General features: G+C 40.8%; 1 protein-coding gene across 6 annotated transcripts in view; it reads left to right on the forward strand.

The window, feature by feature from the left end:
- Positions 1 to 555: 555 nt before the first annotated feature.
- Positions 556 to 17,921, forward strand: part of sbf1 (SET binding factor 1) — a 70,083-nt gene continuing 52,717 nt past the window's right edge. For all 6 annotated transcript variants that reach the window (XM_074697732.1, XM_074697733.1, XM_074697737.1 and 3 more), the window contains exon 1: positions 556 to 762. In XM_074697732.1, coding sequence (XP_074553833.1) covers positions 708 to 762 — 55 coding nt within the window. In that variant the 5' untranslated portion in view covers positions 556 to 707. The remainder of the gene's footprint in view (positions 763 to 17,921) is intronic.

Raw genomic sequence — 17,921 nt, forward strand, 5'->3', positions numbered from 1 at the left:
CTAGCTCCATTAAATGAATTGATTTGGCACAGATGCGTAAGTGTTTAAACTTCTGGGACTAATTCAGTGTCTACATTAATTTTGGCCAGGAGTGATCCACCAGCAGATCAGTCAGTCTCTAAACTGCAGCTACATCACCCACATTCTCCTTTCACCACAGTCTTAGCCTAAACGTGAAACAGTACAGTTCAGTATCCTGATTCTGTGATCTGTAGGGGAGAATCACAAGTGATCAAAATGGCAAAACAATGAAAATATGAACAAAAATAGTTTCTCCTCAAAGCTAAGCCATATTGCAATTAAAGAAATCCCAGCCTCCTCTAGAAAAAAATATTATTACGTGTTTTCTTATGTGGGTCTTTTAAGTTCAGGGTTTCTAGAATCTTTTACTACCTTTTTACCACGTCTAGCAACGGTTCTGTTGGGTTTATTATAGGTTTTGGTCAGACTTTTGGCCCGTGAGCTGGTTTGGCTCCTCACATGGGACATTCCTGTCGAGCAGCCCCTCCCTGAAGTCCCTTACTGCGCAGACTCGCGGCTCTCCGCTGTCAGGGCACGGCAGACTGACAGTATGGCGGCGGGGTGCAGCTGGAAGGATGCTACCGTCGCCCGTGATGTGTCTTTCGCCGGCAGGACGTAAATGGAGTATTGACGACAAAATTAGAAGAGGATTTACCGAGAAAGGCTTGTCGCCGTGAGCTCCCAATATGGCCAGGCTCGCAGACTACTTTTTAGTGGTCAGTTACGACCTCGACAAGCGAGGTAGGTGCTGGAGTTAGCCTGCTATGCTATCTGTAACGGCGAATTATGAGCTGGAGGCGGGGAGGGAGGCGGGGACGGGCCGGTGTTCTGTCGAGTTGTGCTTCTTTGTCAAAGATTGCCTGCTTTGCAAACCTACTCTATATATCGTTATAATCGATAAATATTTCTTAAACTGTCTAACTACGTTTAAAATGTGTTTTCCCATTTCTATTATTTAACTCAAATTCCCTCTTGATAGACGAGTACACGCCATCACTCAATTTCCCCAATACAGAATGATTTAACATGAAACTAACGCTCACTGCATTTTTACAGTTAATGCTTTGTTACTCTGTTACATGATATTTGTTTAATATTTCTGGTTTATTGTCTCTCAATAGACCATTTTTCTAAATTAAGTAATGCTTCAAGCAGTGTCAAGCCAGTAAAATTGTGCTTCTGCGCCTGCGCATAGCTGCATGTTAGCATATGTCAATGGGTAGCAATGTTCGCTATAACACTGGGCCTTGAAGTTCCAGAGGAGCCCAGATAGACGCAGTCAGCAGGGAATAAGCCGTCAATTGTGGGTCGGGGATGCGAAGGCCACACGGGATTATAGTTCTTAAATGCTAGCTTGTCAGTTAATGTCCCGCATTTCTGACAATGTAACAGGTTTGAGCCCCGTGCTCAAAGTCAGTGCTCGGCTTCCAGCCATGTTTGAGCATTAGCAAAACAAACTGTGTCACTCTGTTTACAAAAAACTTAGCCTCTCTCTATCCGTTAAGGGCTAACGTCAGCTAGGCTAACACTCAGGAGGGGCTGGCTGCTGTGACCTAAGACGGATTTATTCATCCGTTTCACAATATCCACATCTTCCTCAACTGCCTCTCACAAACAACCAAAACAAGTGCAAAAATCAAAAGCGGCATCTTATTCTCAAAGGGGGTGTTGGTCAAAGGATGTCAGTGCTGTGGCTGCAGGTTCCAGTGCGGTTACCTTGGGACAGTCTGACCAGACCACAGTCCTGATCCCGGCTTTTAAGCTGGATTTTTAAACTAAAATTGACGCTGTAGCTGCTGATTGTTTTCTTTGTGTTTTGTGTGGATTAACCCAGATTGCTGTGCCCCTCCCTGAGCCCCCTTGGACCGGAGCTCTGTTCCCCTTGTGTTGCTGGGACGGGGTTTGGACCGTTATCTGAGCCCCCCTTCCCTTGGCCTGAGCCTTGGCCTAGATCTGTGCAGTATAATGGCCCGTTTAATCATGAAATATTTAACCCGCATATCCAATGGAGGCATGCAACTTGTAACGCTGTGGTGTTTTATTCAGAGTGGATTTTTATCTATGATTTATTCAGCAGAGGCAAATTGTAACATCAGGAGCCCTGTGGAGCAGCATGGCATTGGCTTTTACCTCACTGACTCCATCACCTTCTGATTGCACTTATTGCATCTTGTATTTTCTTCCTTCAGAGGAGTGCTGAAAGCAGGATGTTAAAACGTGGACACTGCAAACGCTGCAAAAACATGCCTTCCTGCCTGCATGCAATGCAGAGCAGAGCAGGCCTGTAAAAAGCATCTGGGAACCAGACATTAAAGCCACAATGCTTTAATGGATCAAGGCTCCCATGCTTGTAAAACCAAACACTTAGGGGTGATGATGATTGTTGGCGTTGCCCCTCTCCTGTTGCCTTGCTGTGTACTGTAACTTTCTGAAGTGTGTGGGTGGAGGCTTGTTGTTGTGTTTAACATCTGTAGTAGGTGCACTGGAGTTATTAACATCATCATCATCATCCTCATCACTGGTGTCGCCAACTTCCTCAGTGAATACTCTGCAGCTAGACAGAAAGTGCCAGGGCTCACGCTCTGCTGGTTTTGTCAGGTTCCTCAAATATACAACATAAATGTAAAAAAGATAGATGGAAAGAAAGATGGAGAAGTATTTAATTGCAAAAGTTTGCAATGTTGGTTTAATTTGAAAAATACCTTTGTAGGTCAGTGTACCACAAACTCCACATGAGCATGCTTTGCCATAATTTAGTTTGCATAAATGTGGCCTATGCTAATGAGAGCATTACAGCCTTTGCACTGATTGCAAAGCACTTTTTGTTGAATGAACTGTGTTAAGCGTTTTCTGTTTCTTTTTATCCTTCAAGTAATTGGAACAGTCATGTTGGAGTTGAGTTAATGTAACTTATAAAAGGCTTCAGTTGTCTTCAGTAAAATATACGTGCAAACATTAAATCTGTGCATCATAATTTGAGTTCAGGCTTCATTTTGAAATAAACAAGCTTTAAACTTGCTTCAAGCCCTCCTGCCGTGTCAGTGATAGGCGTTTGGTCGAACCAATCACAAGGCCTGGGACAATAGTCAATAAATCAATTAATCATTCGACAAATGAAATGAACTCAATAATTTTACCGGCCTCAATGTATCCCCATGTGCATGCGTGTTTGTTTTTGTTGTTTGGAAAGAAGCTGATGGGGCTGATGAAGCCTCATGGATGAGAGGAGAAACGTCTTCACAAACTCTGAACAGTCCACTTGCCTCGGTTTGGAGTATTTAGAACAACTGAGCTGGATGAGTGAGAATTTACATGGACATAGAGAGTGTAGTTTGCTACATCTTAAAAGAAATTCTGCATTTTGACTCAAGTGGAATTTTTCACTAAGAATTTATTTCATTTTTACTGTTTGTTGAATATTATAAAGTTATTGATATTCCATTTACATTAGTAAAAGATACTCCTGAGAAATAAAAGTTTATTGCATTTAGGGATGCACGATATTATCGGCACAATATCGGTATCGGCTGATACAAGCTTAAAAACACGTTTATCGGTATCTGCAGATAGGAAAATTTCTGCCGATATGCACAGCCGATAAGGTGCTATTCAGTTAGGATCATTATTGTTTTCCATCTGAAAAATAAGCTCCTTAAATAAAATGTAGCACTTCATTTATTTGCACTGCAGAGCTCTGTGTCTGTCACCAGGTTGTTACAGTAGCTCTAAAATAATCAAATGCAACTTGGTTATGTTTAAAAATGCATTGTACGTTTAAAGTTTATGTGATCTAAAGAAATTATTTTTCTGTATTTCAATACTGAATGTCTTGAGTTTGAAAAAATAATACATTTCTTATTTATGGTAAAATCTAATGTTATTTGTCTTGTTTTATGTGTTTCTTAAACAAATAAGACCGTCACAATAAGAGTAACATATAAATTCCAGTACAGGATAGACTTAGCTTTCTTTACAGTGAAAAAAACAAACAAACTTGCCATTATCGATATCGGTATCGGCCTAAAGGGGTTTCGATATATCGGCATATCGGATATCGGCAAAAATCCAATATCGTGCATCCCTAATTTTTATTGTTTGTTTTTTTGGATATTCCAATTACATTAGTAAAAATACTCATGAGAAATAAAAGTTTATTGCATTATTCTGACATATATATTTTTTGAATTAGTGGTTAATTTGGTCTCAGAATAATATTGTCAATAATATTGTTTATTGTCATTAATTGTGGGACAATAAATGTCTGTTGCACATTTTGTTGTTGCAACACGTGGAGGCAGATGCTGGAAATTTAATTTCTCTCCAGGATATTATTTACTGGCTGTTCTGGGGATCTAAATAGAGTTACAACTCATCTAAAAACAAATTTTACATCTGAGCTTCAGTTTACATGGATGTTTCTCCATAAGACATACTAACTGATCAATAGTCAGTTGGATATTCAGTTTGATCCCAATTCACTGATATAGATACAAACATGAGCTTAACTGTGCTTGGTACCTACATGTGATAAAATGTGCCACAGCTGATGCTGCTGCAGCCAATGATCATGTGCCTCATTAAATCCATGAACCACTAAGTTTCAGTATAGGTTGAAAGTTGAAGATGGAAAAGGGAATCTGCATCTAAATTTTTTCAGTCTTCAGCCTTTGAAAGGTTTATAAGAAAACACCCACAACCAATGAACAGTGCTCCTCGATCATAAGAATACCAGGAATCCTGCAGCACAGTAGAGTTTCCTCTCGTGTCTAAATATTTCATGCATCCTGTGTGTGTTTCTATGAGTGCGTCTGTGTGTGTGTGTGTGTGTGTGTGTGTGTGTGTGTGTGTGTGTGTGTGTGTGTGTGTGTGTGTGTGTGTGTGTGTGTGTGTGTGTGTGTGTGTGAGTGGTTGCTGTTTGTCAGTCAGAGGAATGTTTTGCAAGCGTGGGCACTGACAGGTTTTCAGAGTTGACATCATCCCTGCTCATCTGCCGTCACCAGCAGAAACCTGGTGGGTGTTTTTCAACAGAGCGTCCTGCAGGCAGAACAGACTCCTTGCTCCTCCGCTGGTTCCTGGTTCATTTTTAAAACCCTGTCACAGTTTGCCTTGGCTAACCTGAGGGCATTCACTCCCTCAGTTTGTCTCCTAGGTGTCAGGTTGCTCACATTGTGCTCAACCCAGATGCTAAGCTATGCTACCAGTGGATCTAATTTAGTGCCAAGTCGACAGCTTATTGGTTGAGAAGGATCCATAGTGGCCTGTAGGGTGTGGTCTCTTGAGAAACTCCACAGCATGTCACTGTTTTGACAGAGGTTCCTCCGCCTCAGCGAGAACCAAGCTAAATGGATCCTCAGCGCGAGGCCCAAACAGGAAGCTGGAGAGAGGACCCGAGGGAGACTTGTGTTTAGAGCGAGAATCCAGATTGTCTCCTCGTGCGTGTCCGAAAACCAAAGGAAGGGGCGTGTGTTCATATGTGTGTGAATGTGTGAACCAGTGTGATTCAAGACGGAGCAGAAACACACATGCATTCACACACAGATGCTAACATACAGGCTCTATTGTAGCTCCATCTGTGCGCCTCTGGCGATGCAGATTTAGGGTGCTGGTTGGTCATTGCTACAACAGCCTGAAACAAAATGCAGGATTGTTTTTTTCACAGGCTGGAGTGACAGCCACACCCCCGGCAGCCTGCAGTGAAGCTCGAACCATTCATAACATTAGAGGCCAGAGAGGACACAAAGAGGTGCACACAGCGCAGACTGAGTGTGTGGATAGTTGTGTCTATAAATCTCAGGGTGTGTTTTTAACTTTTCTACAGTGTTAACATGAGTTTTAAATAGTGACACTGCAAACTGAGTGTATAATCCAGTATGATACTCGAGTGGGTGATATCAGCCAGCTGGTTCATCCGTTACATTCATTGTGTGATGTCTGAGGATGTGCAGTATGTCACACAAGAGATTTGGCCAGATTGTCAGTGTTCCTCTGTTGGTAGCTCTGGAGTTATGTGGCATTTAGTGGTGGGCGTATGGATTCTGTGGGATTAATGTATTGATACTCACACTACTGAATATCAGTTACTCTAGTAAAGTATTGATATTTGGTAATAAATGTGAATTAAAAGCATGTGTCAGTTCCTTACGGGTAACTTGGTCAAAGGTTTTGTACTGACCCTCCGCAGCAGCATAAAATTAAACCAGTCCATCCAAGTGCAGGGACTCCACTGTTTTTAGCCTGCTAGCAACAGTTCAGTCCTCGTCTGTGAGTGTGTGGACGATAGCATGGCTTAGAGTCAGAGGAGTGTGGTGTGGGCGTACTTCTACAGTCTATTCTTTTCACCCGTGGATAAAACTACATCAAGGTGAAGTCTTCGTAGTAAAACTGTGCAATACTACAGCAAGATTAGCAACATTTTTAAACACCTGTTTTATTTCTGTATTTTTGTTTTCTTTATGTTATTTATTGATTTTTATGTTAAATACCACTTTTTCAGTCTGATACCAGAACAATATCTCCTCTTGAGTACTCACCAATACCAGGTACAGATACAACAAGTACTTTTGATACATAAATCATCATTTGAACAAAGACAGCACAGTCACTCTGCAATTAAGACTAGGGATGTCCCGATATTACATTTTCACTTCCGATACGATACCTATACTGCAGCATTGAGTGTTGGCCGATACCGATATTAATCCAATACGATATCAGCATTAAACATACATACTTTTATTGCTTATTTTGTCGTATGTAGGTGATATTATTCAAACAAAGAACAGTAATCAGCAACGGAAGGTATGAGGAAAAACTGACCCATTTATTTATTTATGTATTAACCAATGGGTAACAGAAACTGCTTATATTGAAGATTTTAGATGCATTCTGATACCGATACTTGTTTTTTTGCTGATATCAGACAGATGTCCGATATCAATATCGGACTGGGACACCTCTAATTAAGTCCGAAATAATACACAAAGAACTCTCTGAGTTTATGAATTTTTAAATGTATTAACAAAAGCACAAAATAAAACTTGCAACTGACAGAGTTAAAGTATCTTTTAAATGAACTGGAAAGGACCTGACGCATATTTGTTGTGGTGTTAAATCTCAGTAAGTAGCGGGAACTACTTGGGTGGAGGACTTACTCAACTTAAGATGTTTTTTGCCTTGAGTATCAGCTGCTGATATTGGTAGCCTTTGCAAGTACAGATACCTTGAAAAAAGGCTGGTATCGGCCTGATACCCGGTACCGATGCCCGTCGCTAATTATTTACGTTTTTTTTTTGACATTTTGATTTGATTCATGTTCATATGCATCATTAATTGTGGGGCTTTTATATTTGAATTCATATTTATGTTTAATTTTTATTATTTATGTGTTTTTTATAAGCTTATGTCTTTTTATTTAGGTCATTAGAGGTTAAGTTCGTTAAAGCTGTAAAATGAACAGTATGTTTTGAGTGAGTTGTCTTTTTAGCGCAGTGTTTTAATTTAGAAAAAAACAAAAACAAAAAACACTTAAAGGATCGGCATCTGTTTTAAATAAATGTGCCAAAAAATTAAGCGGTGTCGTATCCACTCATAAAAGAGTGGACTGTTCTGTAAACAGATGTTTGTCCGCAAATGCAACTGTTATCTTGTGTTAGATCGTACATGTGTTTCACAGAAGCTTGGTTAAAGTGATGCTAAGTGATTTCTAGACCCATCCTTAAGCTTTGTTAAACCTGCAGGCCACTTGGATTCCCATCTTTGGTCATACTCTTTAAAAGTCTCTTCCTATTTGATTCAGACTCTTTCTGCTGTTTTAAAATAGAGATTTGTGCTGATTGTGGAGCTCACAGGTCTGATCAGCACTGAGTCACTGCAGGACTCAGTCTGTCTGAAACCTCAGATTGAGAGCTACATAAAGTGAGCGGAGGAGAGAGGAGTGTGTGTGACGCTGCCAGCAGTGCCTGCCTGTGGCCAGCCACTTCCTCCATCGCTCCATCGCCGGGCTGCAGCCTTTCAGCCCTCCAGAAATAGCCGTCACAATCTGCCTTTCATCGGGGGACAGAGTGTCGCTGGGTCATGGCTGCGGTGCACTGACGCTTGTGTGTCTGTGTGTTGGCGTGAGCTGCTTGCGCTGCTCAGCCATTCAGATCTCGGCCTGGATGTTTGTGGCTGTCTCTGTGTGTTTGCTGCGTTTCCATGGCGATGGTAACCCCCCTGCGGGCTGCATGGGTATGGTGAGCAGAGCTTGACCCATTCATGACTCGCCAAGATGCTCAGGCCGCAGATATTTTTACTGATATGCATTGAACAAGAATATTTTCCACATTTATTCAACTTTTTAAGAAGCAAAACTTTTAAGGCCACTTTAAGTGCTCCTTTTCTAGAAAATATGACCCGTCGGCCTTACAACAGAAAGGTTGACGTCTGCTTTAGTGAGGCAGGAAAAGAGAAATGCATGTATTCATCATCGAACAGTTAATAGAACAGGAAACATATTTGCAGCTCTTGCAGCCTGTTGTCATGGTGCTGTGGCAAGGGTCGAAACCTCCCTCATATCACTGCTGTGATGTAGTAACAAGCCCTGTGTGTGTGCGCGTGTGTGTGTGTGGCTGCATTACAACAGTCTGTCTGCTGTACTGAATGTTAGTATTCATGAGGAAGACGATGGCCCCAGGGCCCCAGCACTGCCCTCATTCCCTCATTCCTATTACACAGATACAGAGGAGAGTGTGAGTGTGTGTGCGCTGATATGTGTGTGTGCTGGGGGTAGGGATGCTGATGCACACACATGCTTCTTTACACACAAAGGACCTGTCAACACTTTGTTCACTGAGTCTGTGGCCGGAGCCCTCTCCTTCTGCTGGCTCTGATTGGTCTGTCATCAGCTGGACTCTCAAATCTAGAGTTTACGAGTTAGTGTGTGTTTGTGTGTGTGTGTGTGTTTGTCACTTTAAATGTGATGTGCACCCCAGGGGGCATCTAAGTGCTTGCTCTTTGCCCCAGATTTAGATTAGATCAGGACTGCAGCCTTTGTTGGGGAACTCCAAGTAAATTTAGCACATCAAGGGCCCATCTTTCTTTGACTGTACGTTTTGCTTTTACTCTCAGAGCCACGGCAGATCGGTGGAATGGGAGGCCTTAAAGTGATACTCCAGGATGGAACAAGTTGGGTCCTATCACAAGGTTTAGGGCAGAAATTACCCCTACAGCAGTGATTTTGTGCAGCAGAAGCCCAGAGCGCTCGCACCAAAGACCCCCTCCCTACTCCTCTGCCGATTTCCTCTGCATTCAGACGGGGCCAATCTTTATTTGACCAAAAACACAAATAAACGGACTCCCACCGAAAAAATCTGATATCAGTCTGCATTCACGCTTTATTCAGAGAATTTTCAGCGCGCTGCTTTTACACAAAAACACCGCTAAATAAGGCTTGTTTTATCCCAGAGTATCACTTTAAACCTTTACAGTCTGAATGACCTGAGATCTCCTCTTCAAAACTTACACAACAGGTGATTCAAAACGCCAAAAATGCAGAGTAAGTGTAGACCCATACTGCATTAGAGTCATTGCAGTTGTACATTTTTTGCACAGACACTTGACAACATTGGCCTCACAATTTGAGATCAAATACTTCATGATGCTGAAGTCAAAAAAAGGAGAAAGACAAGGAAAGCCAACAGAAATATTTATCTTACCATAGCTGTGGATGTTTAGAGTGAGTGTTTCTTTGTGTGTGTGTGTGTGTGTGTGTGTGTGTGTGTGTGTGTGTGTGTGTGTGTGTGTGTGTGTGTGTGTGTGTGTGTGTGTGTGTGTGTGTGTGTGTGTGTGTGTGTGTGTGTTAGGGATGCCCTGGTCCCTGTTGCTTTGATGGCTTCCCTGGAATTTTGAGAATGTCTTCGTCCCCTCTTGGGACAAAGGCTGAGTCAGTGCTGCTCACAGTCAGCCTCTCGGTGCCCAAGGGAGCAATCGTTAAGATCCCTGAGGGGTGATTCCAGCGTGTCCGGACCACGTCTGATCCCATGATGGGGGTTGTTTGGATTAGAATAGTTGGCTGTGTAGAGTCAATCTGATGCTGTGGTAAGAATATATCAATGCACAAACACATTGGGTTTAACCCCTGCCTTTTATCATTGCCTCATTTTTTCTTATGAGAACTATATTCTCACTTAGGATAGTTTGGTCTTTTTTAACAGATCTTGATGGAAAAGCTTACCGGGAAGTCTTCACCCTGAGCACTAAAAACATTAGACAGTCTATCCAGGTTGTGTTGTTAAAAAAAAAAAATCAATGATGTAAAAAACAAATGGGACAACAAACTAAAACCAAAACCTTGATCTCTTGATGCAACAGAATAGTCACAAATCTCTAAGTTCAGCTTTCTTTATACCTATACTTAACTTTTTTTTGGACATTAAACACAATTAATTTTTTTCTGAGTACCAAACATCTGGTGATATACTCAGACTGACATCCAATGGGAGAAATCTACACATGCTTAGTAAGACAACACCGTTCAGTCCTTTACTATTTATTTGTTGTGCAGTAATTATAAAACTAGAAAAGCACTCAGAGAGCGCAGACCTCTGCCAAGCATATTGTGATTGTCACCAAAACTTTAGTCCTACTTTAATGTTATACTCCTTTTCAGCAGACTGTCTGCTACAATTTGGTTTTAGTTGCAGGTTTGTACCATAATTTGTTACCTGACAGTGTTGAAAATTATGATGACACAGTACATATTTCATATTCCGGATCTTAGTATCCAGAATAATGCCAGGATCTGGATCCTACTTTGACATCTGTCAGAAATTGTGGTGACCTTGTCTTGTACTGTTTTGCAAAGCAATCCAACCATTTATCGTGGAGTTATATACACATATGGTGAAAACGGCCCTATTTCACAATGATAAAGAATCCTTTCAAAAAGTCCTGGGCCCTGACGGTGATCCAGATCACCTCCAAAATGTAGTCACTTCTTCCTCATCCCATTTTGAAAATCTCCTGAAAATTTGATCAAGATCCATTTGTTAGTTTTTGAGTTATGTTATGTTGACCATCGATGTGTAGAGCTTCTCATGGTGTTCTTTGACCTCAGACACAGCACACTCATCCATACTTTGACTGTTTTGCCTACAAGTCAAATTAAGAATGATGTTTTGATATCTGTTATCTCATCATTGGATGCCTGGATTGAATGAGTGACATCAGTGACGCTGATGGTGATAGGGTATGACCGGTGCTGGAAGATTAAGTCTTCTCTTTATTAAGACGGTTCACAGGTCAAATCTGTCCTTCAGAAAAAAGGAAATCTGCCTCCCAGACACACACTGTACCCGCTCTAATCTAGCCTGTGATTGGTTTAAATGTACAGATTAAAGGTCTGTTATTGGTCCAGACCTGCTTTAATGTCTTTATCACCACGCTGTATTTATGGCACGTCTTTGCTGCTCTCCCCTCCCCCGAAGGAGGATGTCTGTTGAATCTGAAGATTAATGTTGAAGCTTAGGGCTTGACATCATACTGTAAGTGAGTGTTGTTCAACTTAATTTAATGTTTTTCTTTTATTGAAAATGACAAAGGGGTCATAGGTCACAGGTCACAGACCTCAAATCCACACTCTCTCTGTTTTTGGGCCAGACACCGTGAATGACTCAGGTTTGAAGAGGTTAATCTATTTTCAAATATTATTTTGATGAAAACGACAAAAACTTAAAACTCTGAACAGAAATGTGTCAGAATAATGCCTTATGTTAGACTCTACAAGAGCCTGTTCAGGTAATTAAGTGTTGAATTCATGTTTAAAGGTAGCCTTGTTTTTTACACTGAAAAAACTGAAAACTTATCAAGTGTTTTTGTCTTATTTTTCAGAAGAAAATGACTTTTTGGGTTCAATACGAGACACATTCACCTGATCAGTCCAGAAAAATGTCTTGTTTCAAGTTATTTAAAGACAACAATGAGATCTGACTTGATCGTATCAAGTAAAAAAAAATCTGCCAATGAAACGAGAACTTGAAACAAGATATTTTTCTGGAATGACCAGTTGAATCTGGCTCATATAAAGTATTAAAGGACAATTTTTACTTAAAATAAGATAAAAATACTTGAGAAGATTTCATTTTTTGCAGTGAACAGACACAATCTCTTCTTTGCCACTGTTTGTCCAGGTGAAAGTGTCATTTCTGTCATGTGCCGGGTCGAGTGATGTGACTGGGGTTTGATTTGCAACAATCTGAAGCCAACACAGAGTGTGAGTGAGTGTTTGAGGGATGTGCTGTGTCCGCTGAGTGAAGACAAAAGGCCTGGGTGCCTCAAGATAAGTTGAGATTGAGTGCATCAGCCCACAGCTATCGTGTTTCCTGTTGTGGTAATCTGGGGTAGCACACGGAAATGTGTGTGTGCATCTTGTTCTGGAGGAGCTGCTCGCATTAAGAGCATACATTATATCCTGTTTCATTGTGTTTGAAATAACAGGTTTAATGAGCCAGCTATTAAATCCATCCTCCTTTAAAGCCTGATCTTATCTTGCCTGTCAGGTAGCACTAGGGCTGAACGATTTTAAGAAAAGATTGAATTGCGATTTTTCTGGCAGACATTGTGTTTTCAATTCGATTCACGATTTTCTTCAAATCAAGCTTTGGGATATTCACATGTAGGGCTGAACGATTTTAGGAAAAGATCTAATTTTTCTGGCAGATATTGCAATTCAAGATTTTTTAAACATCAATAGTGATGATAAATAATCTGTTTTCATCAACTTCTACTCCTAAACAGAGGCTTTGTGTTGTTGACCTGCTTACCAGCACTTTTAACATATAGATTGTCTACAAATTTGTAAAACAGAATGTGTATAATACTTGACACAACAGATCCTGAGTCAGTCAGGAGCGCTGCAAAAAATTGCTGCTTTGGCGATCTCAAAATTGCGTTGTCTAAAATTGCTATTTCGATCTGAAAACGATAAATTGTTCAGCCCTAGGTAGCACCCACAAAAACTTACAATTTGTATTAAGCTAAAGTTTCAAAGACTGGACTGAACTTGATCTCTGACACCATGGTGTTTGCATGCAGGCCTCCCTCATCATGTTATGTTTATGCAGGGAAGAGTTGTGTCACTTTCCTTGTGTCCCTTCATTTTGGCTTCCTGGGCCTCCTAGCTAACAACTCTGGCTAACATGCATAGATCAAGCTAACAACACACAGGAAGACTTGAAAATAATCTGACACCCTCTCAGACATTGGCCCAAAAGATTTTGCTAAGACAGGTGTCTTCTATGGGTATTTTTTTAGACCATTTCACTCTGTTTGATTTTTTTTTTTACAGCCTTCGGTCCATATTGTTTTGTGTTTTTGTTATCAATGTACTGGCAGGCCTTTGTGTCATGATCGCTAACAACAAAGGCTAATCAGTTTGGATGTAATTTAACCTTCTTAAGCTATCAACTCGTACAGCTTCTTGCAATATCTTCACAATTTAATGTGTCACAAGAAACACAGAAAGCATCAGAAGAAGGTTCTCAGATAGGGATGCACGATATATCAGTATCGGTATATAGGTATCGGCCGATCTGTAAAAGTGGGCCGATATTTACTCATTAGCTGCCAGCCATTTTCAGAGCATCTTGAACAATCTTACAAGACCCAAATAATACTGTTTTCTATGACTATGTAAACACCAAAACTACCCAAGAAGAGTGGACTCTCTTCTTTTATGTCTCTCTTCCTGTTTTTGATCCAAAAAACAGACAAAACATACTTTTACAATTGTTCATCCCGGGCGCTCCATTCTTTGATCCTCTCCATGGTCATCTCTACTCACGATCACGCCACTCTTTCTCTCTGAACTACCGTGACACATCATCTCAGATTGTTTTTTTAAAACAAATATTGATACTGGTGAATATTGGTTATCGTCCATAACAGCAATATTAGTATTGAATATTGGTATCAGCTAAAATTTTGATGCATATGATGCATCCTTATTCTTAGATGAATTGTTTTGTGCAGGAAATTCCTGCAACTCCTCCAAAACAAAGGCATACCGCCGCCTGGTTGAACACTTTAAAGGGGACATATCATGCTTGTTTCTCCTTTTCACTGTGCCAGACTAGGATGCCTGTAAAGCATTTCTGCCCTCAGTACAAGTCATTTAGTTCCTTCATTGCCCCACAATAGCGTTCTCAATATCCTCATTTTAGGCCATTCTGAAAATCTCGTTGAAACGCTCCGTTTGGAGAATGACCTCCAGTAACCTCGCAACGTCACAGCCCTTTGTGCTCTGATTGGTCAGTTCTATCAGAGGGGCGGAGGGGGTAGAGCCAGGGGGCGGTTTTTGCAGCATGGCAGTATTTACAAAATCGCCACATTGAATGGAGCAGACCGAGCGAGTTTGCTGTTTTCCAAAACTTCACCGTAAGGCATTGATAGCACTAATAAAATGTCAGAGTGCAGGATACGTCCTTTTGTATTGGACCCCGAGTCAGACCCGGATGGTTCTGCAGCTCAGGAGGAAGAAAATCCACCTCAACACAGATCTTCTCAGGACGCTTCAGTGTGGTGAGTCATACTGGTACTGTAACATGTATAGTTCATACATTTATACCAGGCTCTTGGTGGGTGTATCCCTCGGCGGCGGTTTTGTGACTAACTGACATCACAGAGGAGGAGCTGCTTTATCAGATTACTCCAATAAAAAGAAAGGATCCTCGTGTTGTCATGAAGGTCGAAATCTCGAAGCCAAATGGCAATGACCTATTTTTAGAGGCATCAAATCTCGTTCTAGGATATCAGAAAAAATACAATATCTAATTTTTTGAACATTCAGGGGGTGAAAGGTCTTGTTTTCAAATTTATTATTTTATATGTAAGTATTAAATCACGGATCTGAATAATATGTCCCCTTTAAGTTTCCAAAACCGCTCTATGGAATAATTGAGTAAACAGATTTAACAGGGATGAACTTTACCTCAGATACCTGGACCACTACCGTTAGTTCGTTTTCACACCACACAGAGCTTCGGTTTCTCATGACTTACACTTCATACAATGAGGTGCAACAAGCCACCAACTTCCACAGATCTCACACTGGTGAGTCATTTTAGATGGCCATCAAGGAAATGCTCGATCTGTGGCATGTAATACCAAACAGAGTGTTTGCTGCTTTGAGAAACAATTCTAGCTACATGACAGGAGCAATGGGCTACACGATAGTGAGTCTGTTCCAGTGCTTTGAACATAGAAGCAGCTTACAGTCAGAGAGGGCACAGAGATGCTGTCTTTACAGAAATGATTTAACACAGAGTTATGTATTATCAATTGCATCACTCTGGTTCTTGATATCAGAGATACCTACAGCCCACTCATTAAAATGGATCATTGCATTCCTGATAAGAGCTAGCAGGCTGCTAGGAAGGCATTTCCTGTCTTCCTGCTTTGATCTTTAACCTGTTCATGTAAGCTATCTGCCACCGTGCTGAAACTGTGGTCTGCTGGCAACGTAGAGTCAGATTCGTCTCAGCCACAGGGGGGGCAGCCTCTGTAATCTGTCAACCCTGATCTCCTGTTACAGAATTCTTTAACAAGAAGTCAAACTGCTGTCATTCAATATCCGTGTATGACTGTTTGATTTGTTGGATTATTACTTAGTTCAAACGTTTAATCTCAAATATTTTTTGTCCCTGGAGCCATCTCGCTCTCTGAGACCATTTCCTCTCCTGGAAAGCCTTTCTTTTTGTTTTGGGGACTCTGCTGCTGGAATCGGGGGGGCTTAGTTCAGCAGGAAGGATGTGAGTTTGCTGAAGAGCTTTTGCACAAAGAAAATGTCCCACATTGTCTCCAGGACGACGGTGGCTGCCAAAGCGTTTTTTTTTTCACCCTCTGTTCAGGTCCTCAAAGGCAGCTTCACTCAAACAGTTGGTTTCTAACACATACTGGCTCATTTATTCAGGGAGGATTACTATTTTGTGTCATCTGACACTGAACTCAGACAGCTCTAAATGTCAAGGGTTACTTATTGATGAGCTCAACGCCTCGACAGTTCCCCTGAAACAATGAGAGGCTCATGTCTTCTGTTTTTAATCAGAGTGACTCACACTTCTTCATATTACTCAACAGGACTGTCCTGCGTGGTGTGTATCAGATAGTTTGTTCCAGAGTATTAATGTTTTGAGCTGTGTGTGTGTTTGTGTAATTAAAAAGGGTGGACAGGGGTAGATCTCTGTCAGAGGGTGTGGTGTAAAGTTTGAACAGGGTGATGTCATAGTTTTAAAGGTTAAACTCCAAACTCTTGAACTCTAAGATGGGGTTTCAGTAGATTTTATCTAACAGGGCAGGTTTTGTTGTATTTTGCAGCCTCTGTCCCTTCTGTTCCTGAGAAACATATGAAGTAAATATGTTGCAACTTGAGCTGATTTTGTAAATGTAAATATTCTGTAAAAACAGATAATTCTACACTCTTTTCTGCATTCAACAAGCCGCATATGATTAATATTTGTTCTGTATTTAAATCTTAAGAATTCTTTGAAAATTTGCTTCCATCTTCCTGGTGTCATGTTTCAGCTTGGGGCTGCTCTGCACCAATGAGCAACAGTTTGTGTGTTCAGAGCATGTAAAAATGAAAATACTTCACTTTTCTTTGAACCAAGACTTGAATTAAGTGTTTTTTTACATAGTTCCTCACAGTTTTTAGCCTTTAGCCCTGGTTCTCCTGACCTCATAGAAGTATAGAAGTTCATATTGCAGTGAAAATTGAGTCCACATCGAGTAAAAATGTGACAGAAGCAAAAACCGTCCTAAAAATCAAATCAGCTTATCTTAGGTGCAGGACTGTGTAGATTTTGCAAAGATAGAACCATAAAACTTTTTCACGTGTTGCTTATGCCTCAGGGTACCTAAAATTGTGTTGTATATATTCCCACCTTATTTTTAAATGTTTTTTTAATGTCAAATTCTTTATTTTGGGACCTTAAGCAGATGTAAGATTAAAATGCGATTAATTAGATAAATTAATTACAAATCCTGTAATTAATTAGATTAATTTTTTTTTAATCGCCTGACAGCACTAATTTACATTAAGGTTCCTAGTCACTCTTATAGGGTTGCACTAAGGGGGTGAACATTTGGCTTCTTGTGTTCACACATGCTTCCCTATCTGAACATTTTTCAGAAGCTCTGCTTGTGTGAATACAACTCTTAACATTTCACTGAATCCAAAATGAAGGAATGTTCTTTTTATTAACCAATAATCTGTCAGGAATTAACCTGAGGGTCCCTGATGGCTAACTTGAACTTCATGTGATTGCAACACAATGACGTGGCAGCATGGCCATCACACCTGGACATCCATCCATTGGTTAAATATAACCATGCTGAGTGAGAGCAAAAGCCTTGCTAGTTCACATCGTACTTTTGTTTTGTGTTCAATTCAGCCTTAAGCTCTGATCGTGATTGATTGTGCTGCCTTACTTGACACCCTCAGCGAGATGACAGAAATCAACGTCTGTCTCACACTTCCTTGCTTTCTCACTTTTGCATTTTTCAGAAAGATGCAGCGTGTGGTTTCCCAGACGTGGAGACAAAGTTAGTTTGAAAAGCTTGTCAATAAATCCAAACAGGAAAACTTTGTGGCTTTCGACCACATTGCTCACTTTATTTTGTCAGTAGTTGCAGATCAACACTCACATTTTCTTCATGCACACTGAGATAGAAAATGGAAACAAACAGCGCTCAAAGGTCTTTTGTCCTGACTGCTGCTGTCGCTGTGGAAACCGCCTGATGTCGTGTCACTGTGGTTCAGAACGCCTGTAAATGAGAAGCTGCGGTCTGGTTGACACACACCCACTCACACACACATTGAGCTACAGACTCATTTCAGCTCTGACTGGTATCATTCAGAGATCACATGA

This window comes from Halichoeres trimaculatus, unplaced genomic scaffold (genome assembly GCF_033239565.1).
Source record: "Halichoeres trimaculatus isolate MK-OKI-2021-1 unplaced genomic scaffold, fHalTri1.1 fHalTri1_scaffold_21, whole genome shotgun sequence".
NCBI classification, from domain to species: domain Eukaryota; kingdom Metazoa; phylum Chordata; class Actinopteri; order Labriformes; family Labridae; genus Halichoeres; species Halichoeres trimaculatus.